The sequence below is a fragment of the Metopolophium dirhodum genome, chromosome 6 (assembly GCF_019925205.1).
Source record: "Metopolophium dirhodum isolate CAU chromosome 6, ASM1992520v1, whole genome shotgun sequence".
NCBI lineage: Eukaryota > Metazoa > Arthropoda > Insecta > Hemiptera > Aphididae > Metopolophium > Metopolophium dirhodum.
Window position 1 is genome coordinate 4,176,753 of NC_083565.1, and position 23,332 is coordinate 4,200,084.

Here is a 23,332-nt window from a genome sequence, read left to right on the forward strand (position 1 = left end):
GTTGGATCACAGTATCACACAGTGACACACTTTCGTCGAAAGAATAAATCTCGATGAACCGCAATTGGGACATATCATTGCTGAATGATAGCGGTACAGTAATATTGTACTCGCCACTCGCGTAAAAAATGCTCGCTAACATGAGTGGGGTTTTGGTGAAAATGCAGGGGGGGGGGGCTGAGCTTATAATGGTCAACATTGAATGTACCAATAATGATCAACTAAATGAATGTTTGTACAACTTCAACTTTTCGACTTTTCTAGTAGAAAAAATGCTCTGATCATAAATGACAATGGAGGTTTTTGCCTTTTTGGAATCAAATTGGATCTTGTTCGTACTTTTGGGAGGTCGAAATTGAAAATTCTCAGTATTTATAAAAAAAAATAAGAAAAATAAAAATAAATCAAAATTTGTTAAAATTGTTTGGTAACCCAGAACCCTGATTAGACCGCCTTCATTTGGATTGTATTTGATTAATTTTAGTTTTTTCCTAAAAATGTCAAGAAATAATTATTTGTTTGGTCAAAAAGCTTAAAAATTGAACACAAGGTTTATAAATATAAAGGCCAGGCCGCCAAGGCCCAGCTGGCCCTAGGGGTGTTGATAGTCGAAGACAGTAAGACCTGGCTGTACCTACAACTTTTTAAGGAGCTGGGAGGAGAATTGGTCCACTTAAGCCCTCCTCATTTCCGACTGTGATCGCGAACCTTTTAAAAATTTAAAATAATATACAGTATACACTATTAATATTGCTATATTATATATTAATTTCTACGAAAAATATCCTGTCAACAAATTTAAGAAATAGTGTGAAATCTTTTTCGTTTATAGATATGAAACAGTAATGTATAACTTGCAATAACAATCATGATTTTAAGGACATTTAAACATATTAATATATTATACACAGTTGAGACCATTAACACTAAATATTTGACATTATACACAAATATTTGAACTTTTAATTCGTTTGACTGGTCGATCTTTAAAGAAATATTGGTCGATTGTACAAAAATTAATTAATTCAAAACATACTTTTACGCCTTAAATAGAAAGTAAAGTATTTATTATCGAAGGAAAAATTACAATTTTCCGTTGGAGAAATAATAAAAGAGTTATTATACAATTTATTACTGCATCTAATAATATAAATAAATAATAATTAATAATATACCTAAACAAATAGTGGTCGTGAATAACGACCACCAGATACTTAAAAATGTTTAAAGTAGATTACTTGTTGGAAAAGGTTGGCGACTCCTGCCTTGGACCCTAATACCCTATGGACTAGATTCAAAGGCGCAACGTACAATTGTAAATTGACCATTCTTCGTCCGCGTACACAAACAAAAGTGTAGCAAACACCTGCCATTCAACAACAAAAAACAATTATTGGATTTAAAAACACGCGGCAAAACTATCGATTATAGTAATCCATGGAACAAAAATGATACCGTGAAAAACCACACAGACCATGATAAAGCGAGCATTGATATCAAACCATTACAAGTAGGTTTTCGTAGGAAACACTAATTATTATTATTCACTATTCAGTATTCTGTATTCGCAGTGATTTTGTGGTTTTCTTGTTAAAAATTTAAAAAAATTTTACCAATTGTTTCTGTAGAATTATCATCACAACCATGACGCCTAATCCTCCTGAAGTAAGATATAATCGATTTAAGCTTAATAATTATATTGAGGTAGTACATACTATTTCATGTCTGTCCTTGTTTTCATTAATTGTATTTGTTTTTGCTCTTTTGTTCTAATGGTTAAGTTACATAGGTTTTTACCTCAATATATTTTCATCATGTTTATTCTATGAATAATTTGTTACTTAATAATTATTAATAGTTTTGAAATTATGTTGTGCTGGTAGAAAAACATTTCATAGTATATGTTTATATTTTGTTGCTATTAAGCCTCCAAATGGTTAAATTATAACTTATCCTTATGTATTAATTGTTTGACCAAATCATACACTATTAGGGTTTTCTAAAACTACTTCAGCAGACCTAATTTGATTGAGTTTTAACTGTTGAAACGGTAAATATGTTTGGTAAGGTAGGACGTAGGTAGTTGGACCAAAAAAATATATATGTAATTATTTATTGAGACATATATAATTTATGTTGTATAGTGGACAAAAGAAATAAAAAAATTTTGTTTACTATAATTTGGACTGTTCCAATAGTATTTTATGATAACTGTTTATTAATTGTGTTAAAAATGTGTGTTTAGTTCATGGAGGTGGATCAAAATAGTGGTTCTAGGGGAGACGGTTTCAAATCATACTATACCACTAAAATCGAAGAACTTTTATTAGTCGTAGCAGAAAAAAGTATGAACCTCAGACGTTTACAGGCTCAGAGGAATGAACTTAATGCTAAAGGTATTTGAATAATAATGATTAATGATAAATTAGCTATAATATATATTTCAAAAGTAAAAAAATTATTTTTGTATTTTAATAAATTTGTGTGGAGTTCAATAATATTTTTGTAATAATATTATCATACAAGCCATTTATTGATTGTTTTCATTTTTCATTTACAGTGAGGTTGTTGAGAGAAGAACTTCAATTACTTCAAGAACAAGGTTCTTATGTTGGCGAAGTAGTGAAACCAATGGACAAAAAAAAGGTTCTTGTTAAAGTTCATCCAGAAGGAAAATTTGTTGTGGACATTGATAAAAACATTGATATCAATGATGTCACACCAAATTGTCGAGTAGCATTGCGCAACGAAAGCTATACATTGCACAAAATTCTGCCCAATAAGGTCTGTAAATATTTATTTTCAAAATTTAATTTTGTTATTTAAGTAATTTATTACTTTTTTATATGATTTTTTTAGGTGGATCCTTTGGTTTCACTTATGATGGTCGAAAAAGTACCAGATTCCACTTATGAAATGGTTGGTGGATTAGACACTCAAATCAAAGAAATTAAAGAGGTCATCGAATTACCTGTCAAACATCCCGAGTTGTTTGACGCCCTTGGTATTGCCCAACCAAAAGGTGTACTGTTGTACGGACCTCCTGGAACTGGTAAGTTAACCCAATTTTCAATAACTTATACAAATACGAAATACCCATTCATCATTTACTTTCATTTCACATAGGTAAAACTTTACTGGCCAGAGCTGTTGCTCATCACACAGAGTGTACATTTATTAGAGTATCTGGTTCTGAACTTGTGCAAAAGTTTATTGGTGAAGGTTCAAGAATGGTCAGAGAACTCTTCGTTATGGCAAGGTATAATATTGATTTTCTTATAATAAATAATAATAATATTTATTGTACTCATCACCTTTAATGTTATTGTTACTGTAGAGAGCATGCACCGAGTATTATTTTCATGGATGAAATTGATTCTATTGGTTCATCGCGTATTGAATCTGGTAGTGGTGGAGATTCTGAAGTACAAAGAACTATGTTGGAGCTGCTCAACCAACTTGATGGATTTGAAGCAACTAAAAACATTAAGGTGGGAACAGTTATGGTGAAAATGTTTTAAGAGGCATTTTTAATTAACATACATTCTTTATTCCCAGGTCATAATGGCAACCAATCGTATTGATATTTTGGATACGGCTTTGTTACGACCTGGACGTATTGATCGTAAAATTGAGTTCCCCCCACCAAATGAAGAAGCCCGATGGGATATTTTGCGTATTCATTCTAGAAAAATGAACCTGACAAGAGGTATAAATCTAAAGAAAATTGCCGAACTCATGCCTGGAGCGTCTGGAGCTGAAGTTAAGGTAATGTGATTCCTCATGTTTTTATGAATTTTATTTTAAAACACAATATTAGATTCATTTAATAATAATTATATTTATTTTCACCTCATTTTAAACAATGTTCAAAAATTATATACATGATAATAAATATACTTTATAAAAAATAAAACAATATATAATATGATAAAATAATTGATTCGGTCATTTGAGAATTCTTACTTGTCTAAAAATATCACGTTTCATTGGAGGTTTGGATTTTTCACATGTAAATCTACATATTTTAAGAGAATCTCGATTTGTCCATCTTATAGTTTTAACAACGGTACAAATTCATATTTTAGGAATCAAGAGAAACCCTAATAATAAGTTAAGTTATTTTAATTTTTCCGAAATGTATGGTTTGTGACTAATCGGGTTTCTTAAACGACTGATTCAATCTACTCTGGAAGCTAAGCTTAGAAATCTATATTTATTTTTTCATTTTAATTATTTAAAAATAATACATAATAGGTTAGTGGTATGACTATTTAATATTAATATTAGTAAGTAGTAACCTTAGATATTTATTTTATTTTCATCAATATTTTTTTTATAAATTCAAAGTTTTTGAACATACTAATACATTTCAACCATTATATGAACCTCAAGAAAGTTATTTACATTATGTGATTGTCTGTTATACTAAATTTGAGAACAATTTTATTTAATTTTCTAATCGAACTATTTACATTGCAGGGTGTGTGCACAGAGGCAGGAATGTACGCTTTACGTGAAAGGCGTGTGCACGTAACACAAGATGATTTTGAAATGGCCGTCGCTAAAGTAATGCAAAAGGACTCTGAAAAAAATATGTCTATCAAGAAGCTCTGGAAATAAATTTCAAATTATATTATATTCCATATTGTATCTTTTTTTCTTATGTTTATACGACAATTTAAAATGCAGTTATTTAATGTTTGAGAAACAACTAAAAAATTACTTATTAAATTAATATTAAACGCTGCCTTCAATTAATTAAATAAATATATAATGTCGTATTTTATAAATTTTTGTTCACAAGTCTAATTTATGGAATAAAACAATTTTATAAGATACAAATCTTTTGTAAAATCTGCGTCGTGGTGGGATAACATTTTATATTTGGATACATTCCAACTATCTGTACTTACGTTGAAGTAGATACATTCTTATCGTACACAAAAAACAATGTTGGGTACTTTTTGACAACATTTTAACTGTAAGATTTCATTCTTCTATCTATATGTATAAATTCATTAAATTGTTATTATAACTATTGAACTTCAACGATGCAGGTCACTGTGTTCGAATTCCGTGATATATTTAATTATGAATGTACTATCAATTGGATAAATGAGCTTTGGATATTTATAGACATTTAAAATGAAGACATTGCTGCTGTTTTCTCTTGATGTCTTGACTATTAATTGAAACACAAATATTTGTTCTTTATATTTAAATGCTAATTAATACTTTATGCTGTTTGAATGCGATTCATGGTCTAAAAGCATGCCAAAACAAGTGTGTGTGTGTGTCAAAGATGTTTATATTTGTACATTGTAAACAAAATATTTTTTTCCCCATTGTTTAATGCCATCTTTGTTCACATACATTTCTTAAGATTGTTAATAGTCTTATAATAATCGTTTGACATTTTTGGGCAATTAAACTTGAATGCTATATTCAATAAATCAGTGGATTAACTAGAATTAAAAATACTGCATTAATTGATTGACTAATATAGCACAATAATAATAACCAATAGCAGCAGTGTATAATGAATAATATAAAACATAAAATAATAACAAGAATTGAAAAGTTAAAACACATTCGTTCGATCTGTTTGGTGAAGATTATCTGACATTAATAAAAAAATTGGTTGTCATTAAATGAAACGATATCCAGTATATAATATACATATAAAAAAAAGTATATATTTACATGTATTTTTAAAATTTATTAGAAATACAATAATATTACGAGTTTTTTTTCTTTCACAAGATTTATGCTAATATAATAACCGATGGACAAGAATTAAGAATAGCAAAAATTATTAATTAAAATTAATAATAATAATATTAGCAACAACTGAGTGTAGGTCTTGGTTTTCAGTCTCAATCAGATGACTAAGAAATAAAAACATTTCTAACCAGTTAATAAAGTGAAAGAAACAAATTAAGACACAAACACCAAATACAACAAACACTGCACATTTGTTAAGGGCAGACAAGAAAAATGTCAGTGAAACAACAGACTTTCACTTTTTGAACGTTAACATAAATGGAATGTCTAGTTATATACTTATTTTAATATTAAACAAAATATTACACTAACGGTTGACTTAATATCAGATATTTAGAGTCCAAAATTAAATGAATATGGATAAAACTTCTCTTTGTTTTTGAATTTACTATGAACTTTTAGTTTTATAACAATTGAATAACTACGTTTATCGGTAATGTACAATTTATAACCAGATGAACAGGGCATATTAAACCGAAGTTATAAAACAAATTCAAACGTGTTGTTTAAACTTTAAATAGTAATATAAATAGTAAATTTTATTTACAAAAAAATTCAGCTTTTGTATAACTTAAAAAGAAAAAAAATTATACATATTTATTTTTTATATAGCGGTTTGGGTATGTAACTTTTATATAAAAAAATGTATACACTAAAAAAAAATGTGTTTTTAAGCTAATAATAAAATTTCAAAATAAAGCTAAAATAATAAAAATGTGGGGAAATCAACATAACAATTATTTTTTCTGCATTACAAAATTCAGACAAAATATAAGTTATAAAATATTTCGTTTAGAGGAAAGATACAATTATAGTAATTAGTAATTATGTATTTGTGGTTTTTTTTATGATTTTATATAAGTTTTTAATATTGAAAATTAATATTAGTCAAACGGTTCATAAAAATAGTTTTGATCATTGAACTTGATGATAAAACTTATTAAGGAATTAATTACAACTGTGGACAGAGAACTAATGGTTTAACTAAAAGAACACATTTGACAATATTAATTTTGATGGCGAGTAAAAAAAATTTCTTTAGTCTGCTATATATATATATAATATATTATGCTTAAGTTTGTTTTCACGAATTACAAATAAAGTTTTATTTTTTATTATTTAAATATTTATAATAATAATAATGTAGTTTGGAGTCGGTTAACGGTTGGCATTTTTCAATTGATTTGACAGCCAGTCAAGACCTTCATATAAACCATCACCACTAGTTGCGCACGTTGCTTGAATATACCAGTTACGATTGCGTAGCGTGTGTAAGCTTAGTTTATCAGTAATTTCAGATGCATTCATGGCATTAGGCAAATCCTAAAATTATAACGCAATATTAAAATATATAATTTTTATTATGATTATATTTATATTTACTTGTTTATTAGCGAATATCAATAATACGGCGTCTCTAAGCTCGTCTTCACCAAGCATTCTCATTAACTCTTCTTTAGCTTCGAAAATACGTTCTTTATCATTACTGTCTACTACGAAAATCAAACCCTGCATCAAATTCAACAATTACAATATTATTTGTGAACATAATTTTTATTTTTTCAAATGTGTGAATATATTTATTCCACTAAATAAGTTTCTGATTTAAATAGTTTTAACAGTTCTGTTTACACAATACTATATTTTAATAATAATATATTTAGGTATACAAAAAAATTAAAATACATGCCTGTGTGTTTTGGAAATAATGCCTCCAAAGTGGTCGGATTTTATCCTGTCCACCAACATCCCACACTGTGAAACTGATGTTTTTGTACTCGACAGTTTCCACGTTGAAACCTAAAACAATAGCAGTCATTGCATAAAAATATTTCATAAATAATAATAAATTAAGTCAGTTAATAGAAAAATATCTTACCAATAGTCGGTATGGTGGTAACAATTTCACCTAATTTCAATTTGTATAAAATTGTTGTTTTACCAGCTGCATCTAATCCTACCATAAGTATTCTCATCTCCTTTTTGCCAAATAAATTTTTGAACAGATTTGCAAAAACATTCCCCATTCTAAAAAATAATTTTTTTATTAAAATCAATATACAAAGTTAATTTTTAGAGAATTACTCTTAATTTAACAGTAAAACATATGTAAAAATGTATGTACCCAGATGGTCAAAGCAAGATAATTTTTCAGACCACTCCCATTAAAATACAACTGAATTCACCAACATAATTTTGATTTATAAGGTTAACCTTATTTTAACAAATTAAAAAATTCTAATAAAATTAAAGTTTAATTATTAAACTAATATTTGATTAACTATTTATTATACAATGAAGATAAATACATACAACTGATGTAAAATAAACCAATGATTTAAAAAAAAAATTAAGTTTTATACTAGTCATAAAAATGCAAAATTCAGAATTATCTTATCAATTGATAACAATTATCTGTCAGTAATAAATAATTAAGAATGTCATTATACTATAATTATTATAGTAAACTTTCTTTTAAATATTTTATCAAAAAAAAATAATTTCTTAATTGTTATTATTATTGTTGTTTAACAAGATAAGCAATGTTGTATGTTGGTTAGGTATTATAAATATATGAAATTTTAAAGTTTCTTTTGTTTTTATATAAATTCTAATAATGCTTATTATCGTATTAGAATGTTATAATTTAGATTCAAATAAAGAGTTTTGAAGCATCTAAATATTTAAAGATCAACTTCATAGTAAACAAATCAGATGTTAACAATTAGTATTAAATGTTAATAATTAAATTAAAAAACTAAATACCATATGGTAGGAACTTTGATCAATAAATAGATAAGTTGGAGTAGTTTGCCATAGCTTAAATAAAAACAAAATATATTAGGTATCAATACGATAAAACAATTAAATTGTATCCAATTAAAAATATTAAAAGAAACACAAAGAATCATAATAAATACCTGTTGCACACATTTTCTTCTTTAAATTATTAATAGAAAATCAATAGTTTTCTAATACTAACGGGGTATTTATTCTCAAAGAATAAACCGCAACTAGGTACTAATTATATTCAATAAAATTTGTTAGTACAGGCTATAATAGAACTTACATTTTTTATTAACAAGAAACATGATCGATTAAGTAATTTAGTTTAATAGCATAATGTATCTACCATACCTAAACCTATTTAAATTATTCTCGACAAGTTCTCTACTATGTAGAATAATTTAAATATCACCACATTCTGATATAAGAACGTTCATTCAATTTGACGGTGAACAAAGCATAAATAGACTAACAAAATAATCAAATACAGGATGTAACAATTTATTGATTATCAACAATAGGTATATATTTTTAGGAAAAGTATAGAATGTATAAACAGTGAAAGTGTCTACGGTGTTTAATAAATATGTTTGAACTTGGTACAAAGAGTATGAAAACAACTGATCTTCAGAAGGATTTTTGTGACGATTATGAACTGAATGCGTAATTAATTTTACTATAATTTGAAGATCAAACCAATCTTACAAAAATGACGATATTGTCAGGTGATTGCATATTATGAAAACGCTCTACAAACAGACATTTCACTCTGTCGAACAAATACATTTTTGCCACATATCCCATCCACTATCTAGAAGGGTTTTGGGGTCAAGTACGTACACATATAATTATAGGTCTTTAATACCTCTGTATTTCACTATAGATCTCGAGGGCGATGATCCAGGTTTCGAGTCTCTACAGAAATAGGACAAACCGCACAAAACTATATCGCCGACTTGGGAACTCGAAGACGGGTGTCGGTGAGACACCCGGAGAAAATGAGTCGTGTAGGACGACACGTCATATCCGTCAAAACCCACGAAACACCACCGTCCGACTTACGGTTCGGGCGTCAGGGCGGACGGGAAACCGCACACGTAGGCAGCAGCCGGCCGCGGTCGAGCACGCACACGGCAGCCGGCCACGGCGACATTACAGGCGAGCCGAAAAATCCGGCTGCAAACTCCGAGACACGGTCAAGCCGCATATCGTTTTCGTTACACGGGTGTTGGTGGGTCGTTGTCGGTGTCGGTGTGGTAGGTACTTACTCGATGTCGGACGTAGGTCAAAGCGGTTGAACGAGAATGGACGAAGACGACGAACGGCAGGTCGAGATGTGCGTGTGTATGGAACGGGGCGCGTCGACGGTAAAAGAGTTTGATAAAAACGCAAGACGACACAGACTGACACGGCCGGATCAAATCGAAAAACGATATAATAATATTATCACGACGCGAGTAACGAATACAATAATTATCTATATAAACGTATGCGTATCTACATACACACTTTTATATATATATATATATATATATGTTATATATAATATATTACATGTATTATAATTATATATATATATTTAACCGATTATAGGATAAGATGGCGGCGGCGTACGGGTTCCTCTCTTGACGACTCGGTATTTCTCTCTATTATTTTACTTTTTTTTTGTATTTCATTTATTTACTTTTTCTCTCTCTCGCCGCTCCTGCGGTTTCTACATGCGTGCCACGTATAGAGCACGATTGTTCCTGGCCCGCGCCCACCATTGGTCCGCCGGCGTCATGTGACCGACCGCCGTTTCTGCCATGAAATCGGCCGGTCGTCGTCGTCGTCGTTTTCGCGCCCCGGCCCTGGCCCCGCGGCCAAGGTATTCCACGACGAGTGGCCGACGGGCCCGCCCGCGAGTCGCGGCAGTCAGTGGGCCCGCGTGTGGATTGGTAACACCTTGTACCGCCGGTCCGGTGTGTCGTTACTCGTTACGTGGTTACCACCACCACGGTACCCGGACACCAGCAGCTGATAATCACCGACCGCGACGCTATGGCGCTATGCCCATTTAAATCTACCGCAGATCGCGGTGACTAGACAATGTTTAGTCCGGTGACCGATAGGTTGCTCAGTTGTTTTCATGACGGGTGATAAGCTGCGCATAGAGTCAACTCTATGGTACAGCATTGTGGGCGACCGATAGCCGGGCACCGCCGCACCGGCGCAGTCGCAGTTATTATAATATAATGCCCACGTAAGTTCGTATTTCGTAAGTCGTAACCGTCAGTGGCGGTGACGCGACGTTTTTGGACGGAAACAAACAATTTAAATAATTTGTTTTCAAGCGGAGATGAAATAAATAATACTTTTTTAGCTATCGCTAATTATATTTATATAACATATTAATATCATTATTATTATATGAGTTGTGTTTGTTTTTTAATTTCTTGATAGATTATAATATAATAATATTCCTTTTATGTTTCGACGTTGAATCAGTGATTGTGTAAGCGTTAGTATGTGGGGCGGGGGTACCGCTTGTGTATAAAAAAATTTTTTCGGCGGCAAAATTATTTGAAATCATAATCAAAACACAACTGTTTTATATGACAATAGTTAATTTATTCATTACGATTTATAAACAGGGGCAATCAGGAATTATTATTTCTACGGAAGTGCTCATATGGAGGGCTAGTAAAATAAAAGGTTTTAAATATATTATAAACATGAGAGCAATTTTTTTTAAGAAATATTTGTACTTTTATGAAGTAGGTATTAAAATGCTATTAGTACAGACTACAGAGCAATAATTGTAAATGCCGCGTTCGTGTCCCCACCGATTTAGTCAGAATTTCTGGGGTTTTTTTGAAAAACGAAATCATTGGTCAAGGTCTCATCTCTGGAAAAATTCATGTTATATGAGTTTTGAAAAATGTACGAACATAATAATAATTATTATTTAATTTTTTCACAGTACCAAGTCTTAACCATGAATATACGTATAAATTCATGTCTAACGTACCGACGAATGAAGGCGTGTCGTTCGTTTGCTATTGCCTATGAGGTACCTACTTATTACTTATTAGTTACCTATTAGACATTCAGACATGAATATGTGATCAAAGTTGTATTAAACTATATAAATATGTACCTACCTATTACTGAATACTGATATCATTATTATGATATATTTATATTGCTATCGAAGTAATTTATTTTACTATTAGTAATACGGAAGGTTAAAATCGGTAAAAATTAATTATTTTTACCTAAAACATTTGAAAATATCATTGTGTGTATAAAATATAATGGTAGCTAAACGTTAAAATGTTCAAGTACCCTAGAACACGACGAAAAAGATTTTTAAATTACAAAAAAATAGTAAACATCAATTTTTACGTTGAAATAGTTATCTAAGTTCGTCCAAATTTTGAGTCTGTCATCACCTTTTGGAATTCGAAGCACTGAAACTGCTTAAATTTTCAACTTCAATATTTTTTTCTGGTTGGAAAGTGAATATAGTTGGTACTTTTGGCCTTGTGTCAAAAGTAAAAAAGGTGGGTTAGTGGTTAGTGGGTACCTTCACCGCTCTGCTTTAGGTACATTAGGTGACGTGTGGGCTCACTGTAACGTGAAATTGGTTAAATTTGTATTTAATTACATTATAATATAATGGCATACGAAAAACGATTCTGAGTGAAGTCGGTATGTTAGCTATTATTTTACTTAATATGTTATGTTATGAAATATTTATAGTGCTATTAAAGTAACATATTTTACTAATAGTAATACAGTATAGGTAGGTTGAATTAATATTTGTTGTATTGTTTTTGCTTTATGTGCAGCGGTGCAGGCATTGAATATATTGCTGAAATGAATCGAGTGCTTTCCTACAAACAAGATACCATTACCTTTTTTAAAATATCATTTTAGTAATTAAACGCACGTGCTTTCACTCCCTGCTATCAGATAATATGCAGTTGAGTAACGTCCTCATATAGTCATATATCGTCCTCTTATCTTCCTTCTCCGATAAACACCAATGTCTTTAATTATGCGTGACATTGGTCTTGGTGAGATTTTTATTTAATGAGCCATGATCAATAAATATAGGCACAACACTTTTGGCACGACTAGGTAAACATCTAACAAGCTTCTTAATTCATTGAATACCTACATTATACATCCAATATCTAAAATATATATACGACGTGTTCACCATAATTCCAAGAGTGACGACGTACCGACATGTTGTGTTGACTCATGAGTTTTTTACTATATTAAAAATTTTAAACAAGTATTATGACTTATGAGTATGTAAAATATAAAAATTAAAAAATTTCCATAACTCGATAAAAACTAAAATATCGTAAAAAACCGAAGAGACAGATTAAATAGCTCTAAGTTATATACTATTATTACTTAATAGTTAAATTCACTCTATAGTAGTAATAATAATTTACTACACAAAATTAGAATGGCTAAACACAATTTTGTCATGCCGTCATGGCGTACGTTTAAGTCGGAGAAAACCCATGCGAATATGGGAGTGTGGTGTTCTCATATTATATTATATTACTATGATGTTTACTCGTGTTAGATATTATATTATATTGTCTCATTGCATATTATCATCATTGTGTCGACTATTATAATTTATAATAGTATAAATTATAATTTATAATAGTCGCCACAATAGAATAGGCACTGTACGAATAGAGTCAAATAGTCAATACAGTCAATAGTTCTCATATCATTATCAACATAGTATGTTATACTGCAGTGATGAACTTTTGACTTTTGACCGAGGCTCAAATAATGGCGTATTACGGTATTGCAGTGGTCGGGGAACATAACTATGGACCAATGTACTTACCTATAATAATGGTACAATGACTTGGATTGAATACCATTCGACACAAAAACCGATTAATTTTCAATTAAATAACAGGCGTAAACACAGCTGTATAAAATATTGTTATTAATTTATTATTATTATTATATCATTAGATAGGTTTATACTATATAATTATATATAGATCGAATACAAATACGTACAATACTATTATAATTAATGAATCCGACGCCGAAGGTTACAAATTATAACATATATTTATCGGCAGCTAATGCCAATTAAAATTTAAATAGGTATAAAAATATTCTAGCCTCGACGGTTAAATGCATAACAATAATTATTATTGTGGGAACATGAAACAACATAAAATATTATAATATTATTATTGTCATGAACTCGTCGAACTTGTTGTTTGGTCAAAACGGTTTGCCAGTCGTGAATCGGTTGATCAGGTCTAGGCCCCAGATTGGCTGGTCTGCCGGTACCATGTGACCGGCGTCCCTGACCAGCAACACGGTCAGCGGACCGGCCGTGGTCGCGTAACCAGCCACGACGGTCGCGTTTTCGTGGCCCACCCGCCAAATGGTTCGCGTCGCGTTATGGAACCTCTCCGCGCCCGACCACTTCAGTGACTGTGCCATGTTCATCGTGCCCCGGTAAGGCACGATGATGTCCAGCTGTCCGGAGTACAACAGAACTCGGTACTGGCCGGCGTCCAGCAGGGTGGCCAACCACGAGCCCACCGACTGCATCATGTCATTGGACAGGTGGCGTTCGACCAGTGTGCCGTTATTTAGCGGTCGCTGGCCCACGTGCAGTGCTTCCCGCATGAACGGCTCTTGCACGTACTTCTCCCAGTCACCGTACGGCGTCGGGTCCCGGTCCCACAGCATGTTGAAGTAGTACTGCATTCCAGTCAGGTTCTGGAACAGTGACGGATATGGATAGATGTCGCCGTTCAGTAGTTTGTCGAAAGACCGGAAAGCGCCTTCGAAGTCATTGCGGAGGATTTGGACGCGGGCCGTGCTCTCCAGTTCTTCCAACTCTTGTTTACCGTACTCTACGACAACATATTATAAAATAATATTATACTACAAGTAACGCCATGCTTATCGTCATATAGTCACGTCACGATAATGAGTAGGGCTGTGAATTTGTAGACGTTTTTTTTAAACTTATGCCTTATATATTGGCATAGTTTTCCTAGCGCAAAGTATGAATTATGTAACAATGAACTTAATGTTAATGAATCTTTAATTATTTACATAATTAAGGGAATTTTTTTCTTTTTATCGCATTTTACATTATTTTTTTTTAACATTTTAAAAATAATAACCTTTTTTTCCCACATTTTACAAATTATTTAATATTTTACAGTCTGTATTGGCGTATAGCTGTGTTTTTTAAAAATTTATTTAGAAGTTTCTGCCTATAAATAAATACAAATATAAATTTTTTGTTTTTAATTAAAACATATTATATGTTATATGGTTTCTCACCTTTTCTTTTACAAATAGCCTCGATACTTTTTATATTTTTAAAAGTTTGATTTATATCTTTAACATCTTAAATGCATTTTTTAAAGTTTTCTACAGTGCATCGAATTCTCAGCCCTAATAATGACTTATCTATATGGCTAATGGCTATATGTTATATACATAGTTACCGTCGACGAACCCGTGCTGATACAGGTATTCGCTGTACATCAACTGGTTGATGGGGTCAACCAAACCGTTGCCGATGGCCAGCCCCTTGAGGTTGATTTTGACCTTGGCCCCGGGGTTGTTGAGGTGGATGGAGTACGACACGGCTGGCACGTACTTGCCCGCGTACGACTCGCCGGTCACGTAGAAATCATTGTTCTGGTACTCGTGGAACAGCGTGAAGAACTGCACCAAGGCAATGTACACGTTGCGACCGACGGATGCCTGGTTGACGCTGTAACCTTCGTCATCGGCGGTGAAGCTGTACCCTGTGCCCACCGGGTTGTCCAGGTATATCACTGAGTGTGTGGCTACCCACGTGTGGTTGCGCAGCTTGAGACCATGGGTCTTGGCCACCGAGAACGGGCCGTGCTCGTTGAACACGGCGTAGAGGCTGGACGCACCCGGGCCGCCTTGCAGCCACAGCATGACGGGTGCGTCCGGGGCGCCGCTCATTGCCGGGAAGAACCAGAAGAACATGTTGGAACCGTGCTTCTCGTCCACAGTCAGGTAACCGGAGTAGCTCTCGACAGCCGCCTTCGGGGGTTTCACATTGCACGCGGCCCGCGCCTCCTTGATCCGGCCTGCCTGTATCAGGGGCGTCAAGTATAGAGCCCCATCGCTACTGCCACCACCAGGTGCCACCGCCACGATTGTCCGACTACAGACGAACAAGCAGAGGACCGCGGCCAGCACCGGTGACGCTAACATCGCCGCCACTAAACGCATCGTGACCAGAGACGAAACTATTTATAAGGTATTAAAAACACGTATCGTTTAAGCGAACAAGCTGTATACAATATTATATAATATTAATAATAAAAATATAGGATGATCTGACTATGCGATCTGAATTCGGCTTGGCGAAAGACGTGAATTATTATTATTATTATCGCCACTGCAGCAGGAACAACCACAACGTTCAATCTCGTCGGAACTCGGCAGCCGACTGAAAAGTGAAAACCGATAAAACGCGAACGCGATAAAATAATATATTAATTGTTGTGTACCTATATAATATTATTATAGGTATTCAATTATTATTACACTGTAGATTAGACCGCCGCCGTCGAACAACGTATTATTTGAGGATGTATATAATATTAATATAATAATATGTACCTACAACCTATGTCCTATATAATATAGTGGAGGTAGAGGTCACTCTATTAAGACGACCCGCCTCGTCTGTGTTTGCACTGTAACAATTTATACACGCGGCGATAACAGTTTAGAAAAATCTTTACCGTCACGTAGACCGCGCCACGCTACGCTATCGGGCTCGAAGTATAATAGTATGATATATGACTCATAAATTAGGCATACACATTACACATTTATAACATATTTTATAATAATAATATGTATTATTTATACCTATCTATTACCTTACTTCGTTTTCAAAAATTTGTTTTTACTGCTTTTATAATTAAAAACATTGTGGGTTTATGACTTATACTACTTATATTAGTATAGGTAATAGCAACAATAATTATAATATTTAGTAATAACTAATAGCCTAATGAAAATATGAAATTTTTACCGTGTTATACAGTACAAAGCTTATTATTTACTGAACTAAGTGCAAGTACCCATTCAGTGGTGGTTTGTGAGTGTGGGGTGAGGAAGGGGGTGCTAAATCGATGTGGGCCAGCTTTTATTTAGATTTTATTGTTACTTAGATATTTGTTACATTAGTAAAAAAAATTAGGAAAATGTTACTTTTTTCGAACTTTTGTGCTGGCGACACTTATTGAAAGCTTTTTTATTACATATTTTACTTTAATTGAAGTTTGCGGCGGAAGGATTTCCGAGTGAATTTAAAAACTAATTTAGAATCGTAAATAAACATTTAAAAAAAAAAAATTAAAATACGTCAGTTTTACTAGGAAACGATTCCTTCTATTTTATATCATTGTTCAAATTCAATACAATATCTATTACAGTTACCCACACGACACTTAAATTTACAGCAGAGCGGTAATCACATTCCCACCTTTTTTTATACGAATTGTATGCATTTTAATTAACAGATTTAAAAATTGTAATTCTTCAAATAGACATTTTTTTTTAAATGCCCTGGGGCTTTATTATTTAAACGACCCAAAGGTCTTTATAAATATGTTTAACAATTATATGTATTTTACATACTAGGTATAAATTGTATTTATTTAATAGACATTGAATAAAATTAATAATTTAAACAACTCCACATTCCTGCATATAATATCATAATCATGTGCTGTAAGCAAAAAGTATTTATATAATATATTATTATAACCTATACCTACTATGATCATAGAACGTCCTATAGTCATAAAGACTAACCAGAATTTCTGTATTAGGTACTTGTAATTAAAGTTCGATCAAATTTGATCGAACGTCGTATACGATATTGTAACGTGTATATTATATAGAATATAGTATACATATAGGGGACTAGGGTACGTGAAGCGTACATCCTATAATATTAATCTATAGTATTAAATACAAATGTATGCATGTTTGACGTTTGTAGCTTATACAATATTATTGTCAAAAATTGCTCAACCGATTTAGACTAAAATTTCAGAGATTGTTCTACCGGGTAAGTGTACAGAGTAGTTATAACCACGTTCGAAAATGTACAAAGTGCCACAGGCTGATTGCTCATCTCAGTCGAATTAGTTCATAAAGTCAGGTACACTAAAAACGACATACACCTATAATATATTCACCGTATTTTATACATTTTTATATATTTTTGTATATTTTAAATGTAACATGTTTTTCGTACATATTATATTATTATATTGTTTAATAGTCGTTATCAGGTATTCAGGTCAAAAAATAAGAGGTGTGTAGGACGGTAGTTGATATTAAACTAAATTCCCATTTGCTCTATAAACGAGATTATAAATCATAATATTTATTCATACACATAAGAACTATAAATCTATAAACAGAGCAGTATTCACAAACTAAACTTTTATCACATAATATAACATGAAAATGTGACACAAAATACAGTTATGCGATTGATACTGGTCAATTTATTCACGCCCGACATTTGTAATACACAGACGGACAATTATTTACACTGAACGTGGTGCGAATGATGCTCATGGTTTTTAGTATAGTCATACGTCTGTGCTATATAATAGTATATAACCATCATTGCCAGGGTGCTTCTAAAGAAAAAAAAGACTTCAGTACGATAAATCGATAACCTGCAACTTAACCTCAAACCTTGAATATTCCTATATATTCAATAGGTACTGTACAACTCAATGTTTTTTATTCGAAAATTATTATGATATTAATGAATAACGACGATTAATCACATATATAAGTAAAATGTTATAATCAAAATTTCATCAAATGTATACCTACTAAAATAATAAAATAAATATGTATCATGTATGTATGATTTAAAATTCGTTTTTATGTGAAATGTAGTACAAGAAACAACAGTTATTATGATGTTTATTAAATTTTTACATTTAAAATTTGAACAACATCCTTTAGGTAATTATTTAAGTATAAAATGTATAATAAATGCTCTTAATAAGTATTTATATCATAACTCTTTTATAAAATAAAATTATAATAAACTATAATATTCTTTAAAGTATATAATATTTTAAATTTTCAAATTGCTTATGTAAGGCGCCAGGTCGTCATTATAATACCTAGCATGCATTTATTCTATATATAGTGTTAATTATTTTGTATATTATATAGTTGTTTCAATATTAGTATCCTCTGAAAATCCAAGTAATTTTGCAATGTCATAATTGGAGATTTTTAGATAAGATAAGATAAGATAAGATCTTTCAGTTTCTATACTACCCTAAAAATAAATATAAACAATATAGATTTAATGTTAATACGCTATTGTTGTTATTATATTATCCAATTATCCAAAGATTATACATTATCCATTAGAACAATTTTATCAACGTCAGATTAATATTGTACGTAGTGTGTAATAAGAATACATATTTTTGATTTAAGGTAATCTATTAATAAAAAAAATATTCTTATATGTGTTTAAACTTTAAACAATTAGAAAAATCTTAAGTGTAGGTACCTAAAATGCACTTACTAAATAAATGCTTGCCAACTTTAACATCAACAGCGGAAAGGGGATCATCAAGTAAGTAAATATCTGCTTGTTTGTACACAGCTCTGAAATAAATCTTTTAGAATTATTAAATAGATTATTATGGTTAGCTTTCTTATAGTTTATATTTGCCTCGCTAAATTAATTCTAGCTTTTTGTCCTCCACTTAAGGTTATTCCTCTTTCTCCCACTATCGTCAAATCGCCTCGTGGAAATTGTTCAAGATCACTTTTTAGTGCACATACATCAATAACCTATCTAAAAATCCTATCAGTGAATTGCATTCTAAATTTTAAAGTAGTATATCCGATAAATGCTGGTGTGGTATCTGGTCAGATATGAGTATATGACCATTGGCAGGCATAGGCGCAACTAGACCTCTAAAACAGGGGGTGCTAAATATGTGAATGCACCACAGAGCCGTGGGGGGCTTCGCCCCCCACACCCCCTACACATAAGCCTGCAATGCTTGATAACTCAACATTTTAAAACATATATTAACACACTTCACATAAATAAAAGAAAATAAATTTATAATACTTTTTTTTACTAAAATTTCAGTAATATAAGGATACATTATAATTTCATAATTTTGTTAGTAAATAACTTATATATATATATAATACATTTTAAATTAGCATAATTTTTCTAGGTTTCATACAATATTTATTTAAAATAGTTTCAGTGTTAAGCTGATTTAATAAATCTTTTTCAATATTCAGCAAAGATAAATTGGTAAACCTTTGCTGAAGCATACTTGATCTTAACCAGTTTTTTGTCCGCCGCATTGTCGAAAAACTTCGCTCACAAGTAGCAGAGCTTACTGGAATTGTGATTGCAATTTGCAAAAGTTTGTACAAATTTGGAAAGGAATCTTTTTTTACTTTATCTTTCAAATCTTCTAGTGTAAAGTTTGGTGGTAGGCAATTATTAATAACCATCATTTCAGCTTTTAATACTTCAATCTTTACACATAAAATATCCTATACAATTATTATAAATTAGTGTTTAGTAATGATTAAAATTTACTTTTGAATTTATATTAACCTTACCTTATAATGATTGATGAACTCTTGACTCCCATCATAGTTTAAACTCATAAAGTTATCAACTGAACAAGCCATTGATAAGTTTTTTTCTGAAAATCTGTACTTTAGATTTGCAATCACAGTATCAATTATTGGAAAATATACAGTTATTTTCCAAAAATCGCTTACTGATGAGAAATTTTGTTCAACTTCTTCATCTGCAGTTACAGTTTGTAGGTGATAATTATTCAAATATTTAGGTTGAGTTCTTTTACGTTTTGATCCTAAATCAATTTTATTTTTGCATAAATTAGAAGCATTTAAATATATGAAAACAATAAATAAATAAATTACTAATTATTTACAAATTATAACTATAACTAATAACTATACCTAATCGATTAATTTGTAAAGTTATATTAAACTCTTCAGCCATCAATTCAATTTTTTTCCAAAATTTATAAAACTCATCTTCACATCTTAATTGTTCAAAAGATTTTATAACACCATTAATGGTTTCTTTTGCTTTTCCTAAAGTAGCGGATTTTGACTGCAGTGTAGTACTAAGCATGTTAATTATACAAAGAACATCTTTCAATAATGTTACCCCAATCAAAAAGTTACAATTATTTATTTGGCTAAGAATACCTGCAAAAAAAAAATATATATATTTAATATATAAATGAATACCTATAGTAAGCAATTTTAAATATGAATTAACAATAATATTATATTTATCAACACATGAATTTATAGAATTATTTTTTAATTAAATTAATTAATTAATCGTAATTAATTCACCTATAGCCTCAACTGCATCTTTATCATTTTGTTCCTCAACTTCATTTATTAAAAACTTCAATATTGCAGGGTAATTTTTAATCATTGCATCACAATTTTTGAATCGGCATACCCATCGTGTGTCACATATTCTAAGTACATTGCCTTTTCTTAACTCTAATTTAGACTGTATTGAAATTAGCTTAGAACAGTTCGATGGTCGTGAAAAATGAACATACAGCATCTCCAGTGTATTAAATATATTTCGGGCACACTAAAATAATTTAAATTTGTTATAATTGTTATAATTAGTATTTATTAAAAATTGAACATTCTATAACATTCTATACCTTAACTCCTTTACACATATCTACTACAACTAAATTAAGCCTGTGTGCCATACAATGTGTGTAAATTGCATTTGGATATTTTTCTTTTATTTTGGCCTGTACACCTCCGAGACAACCCGACATCACACTAGCACCATCATATGATTGTGCTACTATATGCAATGAGTTCATACTAATATTCAAATTTTCAAAACATTGATAAATAGCAGCAACAATACTATTGGCGTCTTGTCCACTGGAAACATCAACAAACTGTAAAAACCTTTCATGAGATTCAAGACCGACTGCATACCGAATACACACAGATAACTGCTCTTGTTTATGGCTTCTATAAAGTTAAAAATATAGTACCAATTACAACAAAAATAACTACTAACATACGGAACACAAATAAAATATTTATTATGATACTGATTGTTTAGATGAGTAAATTAAAAACTATTGTACCTGGCTTCATCCACCATTAAAGCAAAATGTCCAGTCTTAACAATATTGTCAATAATTGTCTCTCTAACAAGATCTGCACAGATTCCTATAATTTCTTCCTGTACTTTCCAACTTGTTTGACTATTTTTTTTATTATAAAAATTTTCAAAATCTGGTATAAATTTTGAAAACACAATATTGCATAATTCTTTAAAATTACCTAAGACAATATACATAGTTAATTGTTATCAATCACACAGAACAAATCATTATTTTTTAATTTTTTATACAATTTTACCTTGATTTAAAGAATCACATTTTTCATCATGTCCCCTGTATGAAATACCTTGCTTGGCTAAATACAATACAATTTCAATTAAGTAAGACATATATTTTCTATTTTTTGCCACTTCTTCTTTATGGAAAGATGATATTTGAGTTATTACAGATCCCGTTTCTTTTGTTTTTTTATATGAATTCATTTTTTCTACATTTGTCAGATGGTTTTTAGAAGAGAAATGACCATTTACTTTTGTACCAAACTGAAAAAAATTATATTAAATATTTAAAATAGACCAAGCTAATCTTAATAATAATAGTTGCATTGGTAAATTATTTATAATATTACTTTTTGCCAATTATCAAATCCGGAATGAGTCCATACATCCTGGGTACAGTTTCCTGTACTAAAAATCCGACATACATAACAAAATGCAGCATTTCGCTCAATGCTATATTCTAACCACTCATAGTCATTAAACCATTGGCTACGAAATGATCTTAATTGTTTTCCAAATTGACTTTTTTTATATGACTAAATAGCACATAAATATAATATGTTTAGAATTTAGTGTTTCGACTTAGTTAGGACAGTTAGGTTAAGATTTATGCGATACTTACTGCTAGAACTGGACGACGAGGACCAGTACTTAGAGTTCCCAAATCATTAACACCTATGTCATTTTTTGATGTACCCGACGAACAAGACACACTTGGGTCATGCAAGTTTACATTTGTATGTTTTTTAAATAAACTGAACATTTTAAAGTATCTTAATAAATATTAACAACCAACAAGTAAATCGTAAATTTCTTAACGCAATAACACAACAGACACTCGAATAAGTACTTCACGTCTTCAAAGTTGACGGTAAACAAGACTGAATATTAATCATTAATGTAAGATTAAAGATTGTTTAATAAAGATTTACCCAATAAAACGTTATAATAGAACTCATGCGGGTTTACCAGTATAATTGCAGTCCACCGCAGTGTACATGATATATATTATAATATATAGTTTAATATTATACTATTGAGATATAGTGCTTTTTGATACGACCTATTGGCTAAAAATAGCACGTAAGCAATATATTTCTCCGCAACGTCCTTATCGTTAATTGTCTAACAATATTATGGGAATATCCGTGTATGGAATGAATTATATTGAATTATATTATAAGACTTACGACCAAATAATTAAATATTTTTTCAGGAAATTTATCATAATATTTAAAAACATAA

At 31.0% G+C, this 23,332-nt stretch overlaps 4 protein-coding genes across 5 annotated transcripts; 1 reads left to right on the forward strand and 3 right to left on the reverse strand.

Moving 5' to 3' along the window:
- The first annotated feature begins 1,510 nt into the window (after positions 1–1,510).
- Positions 1,511–4,641, forward strand: LOC132947819 (26S proteasome regulatory subunit 8). The gene is made up of 8 exons (XM_061018047.1): positions 1,511–1,665; positions 2,246–2,396; positions 2,561–2,784; positions 2,860–3,052; positions 3,127–3,259; positions 3,338–3,491; positions 3,559–3,768; positions 4,483–4,641. Exons 1-8 carry the CDS (start codon positions 1,645–1,647, stop codon positions 4,621–4,623), a joined length of 1,227 nt encoding a protein of 408 aa, XP_060874030.1. The 5' UTR covers positions 1,511–1,644; the 3' UTR covers positions 4,624–4,641.
- An 873-nt stretch (positions 4,642–5,514) lies between these two features.
- Positions 5,515–10,258, reverse strand: LOC132947822 (ADP-ribosylation factor 1). Its single transcript, XM_061018050.1, has 5 exons — positions 9,843–10,258; positions 7,667–7,815; positions 7,478–7,587; positions 7,171–7,296; positions 5,515–7,110 (listed from the first exon to the last, which is right to left on the reverse strand). The coding sequence occupies exons 2-5, from the start codon at positions 7,812–7,814 to the stop codon at positions 6,946–6,948; spliced, it is 549 nt and encodes a 182-aa protein (XP_060874033.1). The 5' UTR covers position 7,815; positions 9,843–10,258; the 3' UTR covers positions 5,515–6,945.
- A 3,270-nt stretch (positions 10,259–13,528) lies between these two features.
- Positions 13,529–16,152, reverse strand: LOC132947063 (venom serine carboxypeptidase-like). Its single transcript, XM_061017241.1, has 2 exons — positions 15,084–16,152; positions 13,529–14,477 (listed from the first exon to the last, which is right to left on the reverse strand). Exons 1-2 carry the CDS (start codon positions 15,847–15,849, stop codon positions 13,834–13,836), a joined length of 1,410 nt encoding a protein of 469 aa, XP_060873224.1. The 5' UTR covers positions 15,850–16,152; the 3' UTR covers positions 13,529–13,833.
- Positions 16,153–19,832: 3,680 nt separating this feature from the next.
- On the reverse strand, positions 19,833–23,332 carry LOC132946848 (zinc finger MYM-type protein 1-like). Of its 2 annotated transcripts, XM_061016947.1 has the most exons (10): positions 22,710–23,332; positions 22,438–22,623; positions 22,108–22,351; positions 21,831–22,029; positions 21,676–21,711; positions 21,384–21,618; positions 21,055–21,307; positions 20,647–20,901; positions 20,278–20,537; positions 19,833–20,208 (listed from the first exon to the last, which is right to left on the reverse strand). In XM_061016947.1, exons 1-10 carry the CDS (start codon positions 22,848–22,850, stop codon positions 19,855–19,857), a joined length of 2,163 nt encoding a protein of 720 aa, XP_060872930.1. In that variant the 5' UTR covers positions 22,851–23,332; the 3' UTR covers positions 19,833–19,854. The 2 variants fall into 2 exon arrangements, with proteins under 2 accessions (XP_060872930.1, XP_060872929.1); XM_061016946.1 differs by having other exon boundaries at positions 21,384–21,711.